Here is a 14439-nt window from a genome sequence, read left to right on the forward strand (position 1 = left end):
TCGGCTATATTTTTAAAGGCTGTACACAATACGAAGGATCTTGTAAGTTGCATTTTAATAAAAGTGTGTTCACGCATTAAGACAGAGAGCACTTAGATTACATTTCTTAATGTTTTCATGACACAGGGATGATGTTTTTAAAATCTGCCTTTTCTTCCTCCCCTTGTAAGTGGGAAACCGCGTCTTTGATCTTCTGTGGTGACAGAGGTCAACATACTGAGGTGAGCAAAGCAGTATTCGGGTCGGTGGTGGGCTCACTCGCACAAGGAGTCTGGTGTGTTCTATCATCCCGAAATTCCAGCACAGGGATTCTCATATGAACTTTCTGCTGTGTGCTTTTGTTTCCCTTTTTCGGATATGGACATTATTATTACATGATTTTATATGCGCTGTACCTTATTCGGGTTTATTTGAGTGTATGAGGATGATCTCAGGTATTAGGAAACCATGAAGGAAACTAAGGAGTCTACTTCTAGAAAATTAATTTGACGAATGTGACAATCACTCATCCAGCCATTACAATTCTGTAGCAAAGTGATTTCCTATGATTGTCAGCTCCATCTAGTGACCATAATGGAGTATTTTACCTGACAAACCTCAATTAGTACAAATATCACAATACTGCATTATGACCACTAGGTGGAGGCAAGGAAATCAGTGTAAGAAATAATATACATCCAATATTCATCACAGCTGGGCAAATACTGATTACATTCTTTCAACTATTTTTTTTTAAACTCACACCACAAATTGTACTCAGCCAATGAAAGGTAATGGCTCCATTTTTATTTTTCTACTGCTATCAATGGCCAACACGGTACAACACTTCATCCATGTCTTTGGTGATCTCTGATTTCCTTATGAACTCAGGGATGAACAATTCCTATCGCCTGACACCTGGGACATGCAGTTCTGGGGGATTGACAGGTCTTTTTTTAACATTTAGCCCTGCAGGGGCCAGATAGAAGCATTCAGGGGGCTGAGTTGTTGCCCAAATGCTTCCACACCCCCTGGTAAAGTGCCCCCACCCCGATACACACCCGCTATGTCCCGGGCTCCTCTTGCCCATCTGGGACCCGGGACCAGCATAGCGGGTGATGATGCGTAGGGGGGGGGGAGAGAAGACACACATCTGATCTCCTCCCCTTCTTGTTCTTGACCCAGAAGTAATATGTATGACATCACTTCCGGGTCCCCATTATTGACAGTTTCCCCGACTATCAAGGCCGGGAAAGAATATAATGCAGAGTATAATGCAGACTCTGGATGTTTCATTAAAGAGAACCTGTCACCAAAAAATCATCACATAGAGGACTTTGTCCTCTATGTGATGAAAAAAGTTAAGTAAATGTGTTTTAATTGTACAAAATTAAATTTAAACCCATGCATATAAACCCCCCAAAAATTTGAGACCCCACCCCCACATAAACTCACACATTGGGGCACCTACTTCTAAAAACATTGACTGCGATACACGTTACATATCGCCGCACACACCGGAATGAGAGCAATAATTCTATCACCGGACCTCCTCCATAACACTAAACTGATCACCTATAGGGGGCTTTTAAAGTGTCGTCTATAGAAAATATAGGGTACTGAAATCTGTCACCATTTCACAGGCGCACACAAATTTAAGGTTTGACATGTTAGGTATCTATTTACTTGGTACATTGGAAAGAAGAAAGAAATGGCTGCACATTCAGAACTTCCGATTGCCTTTTATTTTTCACAAAGATAACACCAAAGACACTAAACTGTGGTCATGTAGATGCGTTTCACACATACATTTTGTACTTTGTCCTTACCCCCCCAAAAACAGCTCTGCCAGTGAAAAGGTTAAAGGAAACATTCCCCTTCAGGAAGATGTTACATGTTCCTGCAGCAGCTCAGTGATCCGAGTCCTCTGTGTGACATCAGTGCGGGGAAAAGTTCCCCGTACCGGCTGTCACTTTATGAAAAGAGCGCTGCTGTGCCATTCATTCACAGAGTTCTGTCCTTTGCCGATGTCGGCTTGTAGTTTTCAATGAACTCCCACACCGCTGCCGAGCTCTCTGGTAGATGAGGAACTAGGAGATTGTCATAAGGGATAAGGAGATTGGGACCCTGATTTAGTCCATTGGACAAGTCTTTTTTTCAAAAATGTCCACACCACTGGAACTGTTTCTTACATGATGAAGATCAGCCATGGTGTATATCTGAGGTGTATATCAGGGTGTGCTTCTTCCCCACATGAGAGCTGTGATGTCCAGCAACATTCATATAGAAGACATTTCCCGCACTCAAGGCACTAATACACCTCGAGTGTTGTGTGGGATCCCTGATGTACAGGAAGACAGGACTTCAGTGAGGAACAATTCCCTCACTCAGGACAGGAGAGGGGTTCTCCCCGGTGTGAGATCTCTGATGTGTGTAAAGATTGGACTTCCGTGAAAAACATTTCCCGCACTCAGAACAGGAATATGGCTTCTGCCCTGTGTGAGATCTCTGATGTCTGTTAAAACTGGAATTGTCTGAAAAACATTTCCCACACTGAGGACAGGAATACGGCTTCTCCCCTGTGTGAGATCTCTGATGTTTGTAAATACTGGACTTCTGTGAAAAACATTTCCCGCACTCAGGACAGGAATATGGCTTCTCCCCTGTGTGAGATCTCTGATGTCTATTAAAACTGGAATTGTCTGAAAAACATTTCCCGCACTCAGGACAAGAATACGGCTTCTCCCCTGTGTGAGATCTCTGATGTTTGTAAAGACTGGATTTCACTGAAAAACATTTCCCGCACTCAGGACAGGAATACAACATCTGCCCCATGTGAGATCTCTGATGTTTGTAAAGATTGGACTTAATTGAAAAACATTTCCCGCATTCAGGACAGGAATACGGCTTCTCCCCTGTGTGAGAGCTCTGATGTTTGTAAAGACTGGACTTCACTGAAAAACATTTCCCGCACTCAGGACAGGAATACGGCTTCTCCCCTGTGTGAGATCTCTGATGTGTGAAAAGACTGGACTTCACTGAAAAACATTTCCCACACTCAGGACAGGAATAGGGCTTCTTTCCTGTGTGAGATCTTATATGCACATTAAGATGTGATTTAGAAGGGAAACACTTCCCGCACTCAGTACAGAAAAAGCTCATATCTGTTGGAAGGATGGCACCGTCCCTAACAGTTTGAGGTTCCTCAGGATAAGAGGAATACGATGGTCCATCTACACTGTGTGGTGCCGGATGAACATTTGAGGTAGCCGGGTTTTCTCCTGGACTATACTGTGTGATGTCCTCATCTTCTACTTTACAGTCTGGAGACAAAGTGAGACAATCCTCTGAGGTTTTCCTCATCTCCCGTCCATCTACTAAAAAGAAATAAAAGGATTATTACTAGACATGAGCAGATTGGTTCCCCTAAACCAGGACTCCGCCCACATCAGTCAGCTTTGTCTCTGAGGATCTTACAATTCCACCCTCAAGGTAACTAGTAAATGGGTCCTCTGATCTCCTACCAGTTCATTTCTTTATTCATGGACCTTAGTCAGAGAGTGAGGAAACAACGAGAACTGTCTTTTATAGGAGTGACAGTGATGCGGGGATTATAGGACAAGTGTCCCTACCCCCTCTATCACTCATTGCCATCTTCCCAACACAAGTAGTCCTGCACTTCCTTATTTAGTCCATGATTTAGTCACAAATAACACCGGGGCTGAGCCCCACCAGAGGTCAGAAAGTGAGGATGGGGGGAGAACAACCAAGATGAAGACTGGACTGATCCTGAAGACCACCATCATTGGGTTATTGACTCCTCCCTCATTATCACTTTCTGTTTAAGGTTTTAAAGTCTGAGGATGTTATCACATTATTATCAACATGTAAAAGTCTGTGCTCCAATCAAATCATCAGATATAAAATGTCCAGCTGGTAGAAAATTTTCTATAACTTTTTATATAGAATACAAAAGTTAGGATGTTATAGTATCAAAATGATGTACTATACAACATAGAGTATATAGTGCAGGGGTCAGGAGTATGTAATGTACAATATATATTATACAGTGTAATGGTCAGGACTCATAATATTGATATTCAGTGGTAGATTAATTCTTTACATGAGACAAGTTGCAGAATTGTTCTGTAGGAGATCTTGCTATACCCAGTTATGGGGCAGAAGACCCAAAGCACATACCCCAGGTGCCTAGGTCTAGTAACGTCTATGGTGAAAATTAACATTTTGCTGCCAACTGAACCCCAGAATCTCCATAAATCCAGTCTAGATACATAAATTGTGTCTGCAGCACAGAGAAGGAAGATTATCTGAGAGAAATACAGGAATACAGGACGGGGAACACAGCTCAGGAAAGTGACCAGGAGATTACAGGCTGATATCACCCAGTCCTTGCCCTACTCTGGACCAATCAGTGAGCAGTATGGGTGGAGGAATGTATTTAGGGTTAATGACCCACCTGTGCTGATCTCTGTAGGAGTGTCCTCCTCTAGAATTAGCCTCATTATTTCATCCTCCTCTATAGACTGCTGATCATCTCTCACATACCTCTCTTCTTCTGCTTTAACCTCAAATTCTATATCGATTGGATCTCCACTCTAAATCAAGAAAATAGTTAATATCATCTGTAAGATATAAGCTTTATTATTGTGACATCACATAAAAAATCCACACATTGTCTCTATAAGTGTGTTTTGTAGCCTCCGTCCCACCAACCTTGTAACAGTGAGGGATGGTGTGATCTTCCTGTGTGGAATCCCGGGAATACAGAGGACGGGGACATCTCTCTGGTGGGTTCCTGGTATTAGGTGGCTCCATCACATCCTTGTGTCCTTCTGGAAACTCCTCCATCACTCCATACTCCTCATCCTCCTCTTTATACTCTTCTTTAACATCAATATTATCATCCCTGAGGTTTCCACTCTGAATAAATAATAAAACATTAATTGCAACAAATATGCTGTGTATAAATCAGAACTACCAATACTGCACTCATCTACCTGATAATGGTGAGGGATGGTGTGATCTTCCTGTGTGGAATTCCGGAAATACAGAGGATGGGGACATCTCTCTGGTGGGTTTCTGTAGCTGGATGACTCCACCATGGTGTCCTGGTACAGATCTTTGTGTTCTTTTAGAAACTCTGACTTCTCCATCACGCCATCCTCATCATCCTCCTTTTTTATCTCTTCTTTAACCTCAACTTTAGAATCTCTCAGGTTTCCACTCTGAAAATAGAATAAAAATGGCATCGAAGCAGTGTTGCCAACCGTCCATGTTTTTACGGGCAGCCCGTAAAAACCAGGCAATTTCTTCATGCCCGTAATGTGGAAAGCCTGCCATTAAACAAATTTAGCTGTCGGCCTGTGATGCTCTCAGCTCGCAACTGCACATGTGCAAGTTCCGGCCCGGAGCTGGCCGAGAGTCTCCAATGAGCTTTCTTTCCGACTCCCTCTTTCCCAGCGTGCCTTATTTGATTTTATCACAGGAGATGCTGGGAGGGGGGAGGAGTGAAGACAGCCTGCAGTGGAGCGCTGACTTCAGCCTAGCAGTAGGTAAGCTAAGTGGGCTGTGTTCATGTCGGTGGTGGCTTGTTTTAGTGGGCAGGAGGAGGGGGAGGGGAGAGGATGGGCTCTCTGTAGCCCTGTCTGTCTGATGCTGTTAGATTGTTTGTTTTTTGTGTGAGAACTGCACTGCTTCTGAAGGGAGAATATTTTCTGAGCTCTCCCCCAACCTCTATTACACCTCCCTCCTGTAGTCTAATACAGGCACAGCCTCCTCTCCTGCATTACCACCTCATGTGTCAGTTTCTGGGGCACTACAAATCCCAGCATGCCAGGAGAGGGGAGGCACCAGCCCATATCAAAGATCAGGCTGATTTTCAGATAAAAAGTGCTGTGTATAGTGTGTCTGTATACTGTATGATCATTATATATTGGAATTATATATTGTGCTTGATGGTCTTAAAGTGTTTAATATTCATATACTTTTTAGTAAGTAGTGACCACATTTGGTGTGGAAGCACTCTAGAGTATTTGTATTTGTTTATAATGGAAACACAGAGTAGTGGAATAATGGGGGAGGGAGGGAGATGGACAGAGAGATGGATAGATGAAGGGATGGAGCAAGGCATGGAGAGATGGTCAGAGAGACAGAGAAAATGTGTAATGAAGAAAAGAATGGAGTGATGGAGAAAGCAGGTAATGGAGGGATGGAGTGATGGAAACAGGAGGTGAAGGAGGAATGGAGTGATGGAGACAGGAGGTGACAGAGGGATGGAGACAGGATGTGATAAAGGTGATGGAGACAGAAGGTGATGGAGGGATGGAGACAGGAGGTAATGGAGGGATGGAGACAGGGGGTCATGGAGTGATGAAGCCAGGAGATCATGGAGTGATGGAGCCAGGAGATCATGGAGTGATGGAGCCAGGAGATCATGCAGTGATGGAGCCAGGAGATCATGCAGTGATGGAGCCAGGAGATCATGGAGTGATGGAGCCAGGAGATCATGGAGTGATGGAGCCAGGAGATCATGGAGTGATGGAGACAGGAGATCATGGAGTGATGGAGACAGGAGATCATGGAGTGATGGAGACAGGAGATCATGGAGTGATGGAGACAGGAGATCATGGAGTGATGGAGACAGGAGATCATGGAGTGATGGAGACAGGAGGTCATGGAGTGATGGAGACAGGAGGTCATGGAGTGATGGAGACAGGAGGTCATGGAGTGATGGAGACAGGAGGTCATGGAGTGATGGAGACAGGAGGTTATGGAGTGATGGAGACAGGAGGTTTTTAGAATTGGGGACATAAATTCTGGTGATCCTGGTGGCTACCAGTGATTTTCCCTCACTTTCTGTGCTGGCTATGGAACAGAAATTAAGAGGAAATCTCTCCAGTTGGACATAGGTGACAAAATCTGATGGGTTATGATAACCGGCCCTTACTATATCTAAAATAACATAAGAAATATGTTTTTGTATGTTAATATCCATCTTAAACCACATTGCTAATTGCATATTGTACTTGTTTATAGCTTAAGTACTGAAATTTGCATTTAAAACTGTAATTTTGTAACTTTTGGAAAATGTCAGTAAAAACATGGCTGTGCCAGTAAATTTTGAGTGTCGTGTCAGTGCATTTCAGTCTGGTAGGTTGGCAACACTAGAGATAATGTACAGATCCTAATGATACTATCAGTGATTGTTCCTCATCTACCTGATGATGTTGAGGGATGGTGTGATCTTCCTGTGTGGAATCCCGGGAATACAGAGGACGGGGATATCTCTCTGGTGGGTTCCCATTACTGGATCCATCTGTAGGAAACACACACACTGACTGAATACATTGTTTCTATGTGTTTATCAGATGATGGGGGATCTAGGTGGACCCTCCGTACTGCTCTCTCCTTTACAATAAAGTCTCCTCTTACCCGGTGATGTGAGGGGCGGCTGATTGTCCATCATGACGTCCTTGTGGAGATCCTTGTGTCCTTCTAAATACTCCCACTCCTTCATGGAGAAAGAGACAGTGACATCCTGACACCTTATAGGAACCTGACACACACAATGATAAAGTCACCATCCAGACACATCCCTTGTCTGTTACTGGATAATGTCCCAGAATTCCCAGCACCGCTCACCTCTTCTCCATGATCTCTGTGGTGACTTCTAGAATCTTCTTTGTATTTCTCTATTCTATCAGGGAGGGAGGTGGAGGCAATGTGATGGTCATATGATCTCCAGACTTCACAGGAGGAAAACTCTAGATCTGAACATAAATAGTAAAATCAAAAGCTATTCCCAGAGTCCTCCTCATCATTCGGGCTTCCATTTTACTAAAGCCCCACATCAGACTGAGGTATAATTTACCCACATCGGTATTCTGACGTCATTACATACATTGCAGGACCAACAGTCTCACTTTGCAAGTGAGGAGGCCAAGGGTCCACCCACATCCTAAGATCATCAAAAAAAACAAACAAAAAAACAGATGGAGGATCATAGGATCCTCTGACTCTTTTTTTTTTTACGATATTTTTTATTAGGTTTAGGTTTAAAACAAACCAACGAACATAAAAACAAGCACAAACAGAAGAAAAGAAAACAAAAAAAAAACAAGAGCAACTGACAAGCTGGTCATACAGAAGTAGGAACCGAAATGCAACATGTTCAAGCATATAAAAATAGACAGAAATCATTGCAAAGGGCTTAAGATAGTTATAATAATAAGGGATATAGGCATACCAGTAGTAAAGGACCAGGTATTAGAGATCCCTGGGGCACGGCCTATCAATTGGCATCAAGTGCATCAAAATCAGTGTTGAGAAAGGGTTAACGGACTAGCCAACCATTTACCCCAAATTTTATGAAAGGTTTTATTCCGTTTCCGGATTTTAAAAGTCAGTTTATACAGTGGAATAGAGTCATTAATAAGTTTTAACCAGAGGGATTTCAGAGAGGTCTGTGCACCCTTCCAGGACAGTAAGATAGACTTTTTAACATAAAAATAAAGTATGCGGAGCAGTCTCTTAGCACGGGGCGATATGTGTAAGTCACCAAAAACCCCTAACAGGCAATTCTTGGGGTGAATTATGTTAGGAAGGCCCAACACTGTCGAGATAAAAGCACCCACTTCCTCCCAGAAGTCCCGAACTATCGGACACGACCAGAAGCAATGTAGGAAGTCGGCCTCCTGGCCACAGCCACGGAAACAGACAGCCGAGGGCAAGAGACCCATCCTATGTAGCCTAGCTGGAGTAAGGTGGGTCTGATGAAAAATTTTAACCTGTATGATGCGGTCTCGGGAAGCAATAACAGAAGTTTTATACGTGTCACTAAATTCTGACCAGTCCTCATTTACCATGGAAATATCCATTGATGCCCACTTTATTTGTGCTTTATGAAACCTAGGGTTAAAGTCAGACATTAGGGCTGCATAGTAAGTGGATACTAGTTTAGTGGGATCTGGTTGCCTAAGCATTTTTTCCAACGGGGGCAGGTCAGTGGGATCATCTAGGGAACCAAATTGGGCATGTATAGCATGCCTGAGCTGGTAGTAATAAAATAAGTATGATCTTGGTAGGTCAAAGTCCAAACATAGCAGTGAAAAAGTTTTAAAGCCCTGGGCATTGTACAGGTGGCATAAATATTTAACCCCTTTAGAGTACCATTGATTGGCATCCAGAAGGGAGCACAACTCCTGCAGGTTAGGGTTAAACCACAGGGGGTTGTTAGGGGACTTCAGCAAAGAATGTTTAGATATCTTCATAATAATGTATTTGAATAATGAAAGGGAAGTGGAGAGTATGGAGGTTCCAGGGTGGTCGGGGACCCGGCCTCTATATATTATATTATGTAGAGTTTCCAGGGAAGATGCGATGGCCCCCTCCGTGGATGTACAGGCATTAGCTGGAACTGGGCTTAGCCAATCATGTATGTGCACCAGCTGGGATGCCAAATAGTATAGAAAAAAGTTAGGAAATGCTAGGCCTGCCAAATGAGCTGGTAACCTCAGTGTTTTGAGTGCCACTTTGGGGGAGCCGCCCTTCCACAGGAAAGTAGTACATATCGTATCTATACGTTTGAAGATAGCTTTAGGTATTTTACATGGGGAGTTAGAAAGGATTTAGAGCAATCTTGGTAAATAAATCATCTTAAGAATATTGGCCCTCCCCATAAGGTCCAGAGGTAAATCCATACACTGTTTAGTCTGTTCCTGAAGGCGGACCAACAAAGGATTTAGATTATTGGTAACATATAAAGATAAGGGGGTCTGAACCAAAACACCGAGCTATCTAAAGGAGGACACCACCTGGAGCTTGGAGTCCGGGTGAATCTGGAGAGGGTTAATCACGTCTAAGGGAAAAAGGCTGGACTTGTCCCAGTTATCCAGGAATCCAGAGTAGTCCCCAAAGGTAGTGATCTCCTCCAGCAAGGCCCGCAGTGACTCATTTGTATCAGCCAGATACACCAATGTGTCATCCGCATAAAGTGAAATGCACTCCTCTATATTAGCAATTGGAAGTCCTTTAATTAAGGGGGAGGAGCGAATGCGAACTGCAAGCGGCTCCATGGCCAGGGCAAACAAGAGGGGTAACAACGGACACCCCTGTCGAGTGCCCCTAGTGATCGGAAAGGGATCAGTAATAGAGGTATTGACCCGAACCCGAGCTACCGGGGAGGTATAAAGATGTTTTATCCATGCTACAACATGGGGGCCAAAGCCATACATCTGTAACACTCAGAAAAGGTATGGCCACTCCACACTGTCAAATGCTTTACAGGTGTCCAAGGACACAATAGCGCGGGTAGGGGGACAGTCGTGTGGATATTGCAGATTGTGAAACAATCTGCGAATGTTCATTCTAGTAGACCCGCCGGGTATAAAGCCTCCCTGGTCACTATTCAAACGATTTTGCTAATATTTTGGCCAGAATCTTAACGTCGGATCCTCTGACTCTTGATGGAGGAACACTGGGAGGAGAAGCTGGGAGGTCGGTGTGATCTCATAGGATTCTCTTGCTCTGGTTGGGGGGACAGTGGTAGAAGGAGCTATCAGGAATCTGTGAAAGTAAGCTCTCATGTGATCAGGTGACGTGCGGAGGAACAGAGTGTAAATAGCAAACAATTTTCTCCAGAGCTCCTAATGGTGGGGATGGATTTTGCTGAGGGCTGGTGCCAAGTTTCCACCCCCCAGGATCACTGCAGGTGTGGAGAAAAGCTGTGTAAGAGGATATGGAGGAGAGATGAGGAGGAGATCCAGGAATCAGGATAAAGGTCAGGACAAGCAACAGACGAGCGCATCCAAGAGATGAAGCCGGGGTCACTACACAGAAAATCAATCCAAGGAAACAACAGGCAGGACGAGGAATAGCAAGAAGGAGCTCAGAGACAAATAAGAATATTGCTCAGCCAATGGGAGATTATCTCAGCATGACTTACATAATGAAGGAGATGAGGGGGAGGGGAGGAAGTCACTTATAGTGACCATAGAGACATGGAAATTCAGCTGGTTCAGCAGGGATCGGTCACATTTCCATCCATGTGTGGTCACTGCCGGATAAAAGTCACTCGATCAGCGGCTGCAGCCAATATCTTCATGTGTGGATGGAGGAACCACTTCTGTTTTTTTGCTCATCCTGCTGGCTGAGCGATAAAACTAAACCATGTATGGCCAGCTTTGGAAGGAAGATATATTAATCCCCAACTGATCCCCCTGAAGGGGTTAATCTACATATTACCTCCTCTGCCGCCAACTCCTGCAGTGTCTTCTCTTTACGTCCTTCCAAATGGGACGTCCTCTCTGACATAACTTCCTGTCTGTATTCCATAGAGACTTCCTGTCTGGGTAGAAGTGAGATCACCACCTTGTGGAGATCAGAGGAACTGCAGCCCTGAGAAACATCTCATAGTGTGAACACGGCCTTCTGCTGTGTGTGTATGTACTGTATATCCTTCCCCTTTCTCTCCTCCCTGAGTGTTAGGGATGAGCTTCGAGTTCGAGTCGAACTCATGTTCGACTGGAACATCGGCTGTTCGCCAGTTCGCCGAACAGCGAACAATTTGGGGTGTTCGCTGCAAATTCAAAAGCTGCAGAACACCCTTTAAAAGTCTATGGGAGAAATCAAAAGTGCTAATTTTAAAGGCTTATATGCATGGTGTTGTCATAAAAAGTGTTTGGGGACCTGGGTCCTGCCCCAGGGGACATGGATCAATGCAAAAGAAAGTTTTAAAAAGGGCCATTTTTTCGGAAGCAGTGATTTTAATAATGAAACACTGAAACAATAAAAGTGTAATATTCCTTTAAATTTCGCACCTGGGGGGTGTCTATAGTATGCCTGTAAAGGGGCGCATGTTTCCCGTGTTTAGAACAGTCTGACAGCAAAATGACATTTCAAAGGAAAAAAAGTCATTTAAAACTACTTGCGGCTATTAATGAATTGCCGGTCCGACAATACACATAAAAGTTCATTGATAAAAACCGCATAGGAATTCCCCACAGGGAAACCTCGAACCAAAATTTAAAAAAAAAATGACGTGGGGGTCCCCTAAATTTCATACCAGGCCCTTTAGGTCTGGTATGGATATTAAGGGGAACCTCGGCCAAAATTTAAAAAAAAATGGGGTGGAGTCAAAAAAAACTCAAAATCTATACCCAACCCTTCAGGTCTGGTATGGATTTTAAGGGGAACCCCGTGCCAAATTTTTTTTAAAAATGGTGTGGGGTACCCCCAAAAATCCATACCAAACCCTTATCCGAGCACAAAACCTGGCAGGCCGCAGGAAAGGAGGGGGGGGACGAGAGAGCGCCCCCCCTCCTGAACCATACCAAGCCACATGCCCTCAACATTGGGAGGGTGCTTTGGGGTAGCCCCCAAAACACCTTGTCCCCATGTTGATAGGGACAAGGACCTCATCCCCACAACCCTTGCCCGGTGGTTGTGGGGGTCTGAGGGCGGGGGGCTTATCGGAATCTGGAAGCCCCCTTTAGCAAGGGGACCCCCAGATCCCGGGCCCTCCCCCCTGTGTGAAATGGTAAGGAGGTAAAAAAAAAGTACCCCTACCATTTCACAAAAAAACTGTCAAAAATGTTAAAAATGACAAGAGACAGTTTTTGACAATTCCTTTATTTAAATGCTTCTTCTTTCTTCTATCTTCTATCTTCCTTCGGTTTCTTCCTCCATCTTCTTCTTCTCGTGGTTCTTCCACAATAACTGGTGTGGAGGTGATCAGAGACACAATAACTGGTGTGGAGGTTATTAGGGACACAATAACTGGTGTGGAGGTGATCAGGGACACAATAACTGGTGTGGTGGTGATCAGGGACACAATAACTGGTGTGGTGGTGATCAGGGACACATTAACTGGTGTGGTGGTGATCAGGGACACATTAACTGGTGTGGTGGTGATCAGGGACACAATAACTGGTGTGGAGGTGATCGGGGACACAATAACTGGTGTGGAGGTGATCGGGGACACAATAACTGGTGTGGAGGTGATCGGGGACACAATAACTGGTGTGGAGGTGATCGGGGACACAATAACTGGTGTGGAGGTGATCGGGGACACAATAACTGGTGTGGTGGTGATCAGGGACACAATAACTGGCGTGGAGGTGATCAGAGACACAATTACTGGTGTGGAGGTGATCAGAGACACAATAACTGGTGTGGAGGTGATCAGGACACAATAACTGGTGTGGAGGTGATCGGGGACACAATAACTGGTGTGGAGGTGATCGGGGACACAATAACTGGTGTGGAGGTGATCGGGGACACAATAACTGGTATGAAGGTGATCGGGGACACAATAACTGGTGTGGAGGTGATCGGGGACACAATAACTGGTATGAAGGTGATCAGGGACACAATAATTGGTGTGGAGGTGATCGGGGACATAATAACTGGTGTGGAGGTGATCGGGGACACAATAACTGGTGTGGAGGTGATCGGGGACACAATAACTGGTGTGGAGGTGATCAGGGACACAATAACTGGTGTGGTGGTGATCAGGGACACAATAATTGGTGTGGAGGTGATCGGGGACACAATAACTGGTGTGGAGGTGATCGGGGACACAATAACTGGTGTGGAGGTGATCAGGGACACAATAACTGGTGTGGAGGTGATCGGGGACACAATAACTGGTGTGGAGGTGATCGGGGACACAATAACTGGTGTGGAGGTGATCGGGGACACAATAACTGGTGTGGAGGTGATCGGGGACACAATAACTGGTGTGGAGGTGATCGGGGACACAATAACTGGTGTGGAGGTGATCGGGGACACAATAACTGGTGTGGAGGTGATCGGGGACACAATAACTGGTGTGGAGGTGATCGGGGACACAATAACTGGTGTGGAGGTGATCGGGAACACAATAACTGGTGTGGTGGTGATCGGGGACACAATAACTGGTGTGGAGGTGATCGGGGACACAATAACTGGTGTGGAGGTGATCGGGGACACAATAACTGGTGTGGAGGTGATCGGGGACACAATAACTGGTGTGGTGGTGATCGGGGACACAATAACTGGTGTGGTGGTGATCGGGGACACAATAACTGGTGTGGAGGTGATCGGGGACACAATAACTGGTGTGGAGGTGATCGGGGACACAATAACTGGTGTGGAGGTGATCGGGGACACAATAACTGGTGTGGAGGTGATCGGGGACACAATAACTGGTGTGGAGGTGATCGGGGACACAATAACTGGTGTGGAGGTGATCGGGGACACAATAACTGGTGTGGAGGTGATCAGGGACACAATAACTGGTGTGGTGGTGATCAGGGACACAATACCTGGTGTGGAGGTGATCGGGGACACAATAACTGGTGTGGTGGTGATCAGGGACACAATAACTGGTGTGGAGGTGATCAGGGACACAATAACTGGTGTGGAGGTGATTGGGGACACAATAACTGGTGTGGAGGTGAT

General features: G+C 45.0%; 1 protein-coding gene across 1 annotated transcript in view; it reads right to left on the minus strand.

Moving 5' to 3' along the window:
- The window catches only part of LOC141121996 (uncharacterized), a 131126-nt gene that overhangs the window by 44914 nt on the left and 71773 nt on the right, over positions 1–14439 (minus strand). Inside the window, 8 exon segments of the mRNA XM_073611781.1 lie at positions 2356–3356; positions 4457–4595; positions 4714–4920; positions 4998–5225; positions 7218–7315; positions 7432–7555; positions 7642–7769; positions 10943–11063. Of these exon segments, the coding sequence (XP_073467882.1) occupies positions 2356–3356; positions 4457–4595; positions 4714–4920; positions 4998–5225; positions 7218–7315; positions 7432–7555; positions 7642–7769; positions 10943–11063 (2046 nt within the window).

This window comes from Aquarana catesbeiana, unplaced genomic scaffold, assembly GCF_042186555.1.
Source record: "Aquarana catesbeiana isolate 2022-GZ unplaced genomic scaffold, ASM4218655v1 unanchor236, whole genome shotgun sequence".
Lineage (NCBI taxonomy): Eukaryota > Metazoa > Chordata > Amphibia > Anura > Ranidae > Aquarana > Aquarana catesbeiana.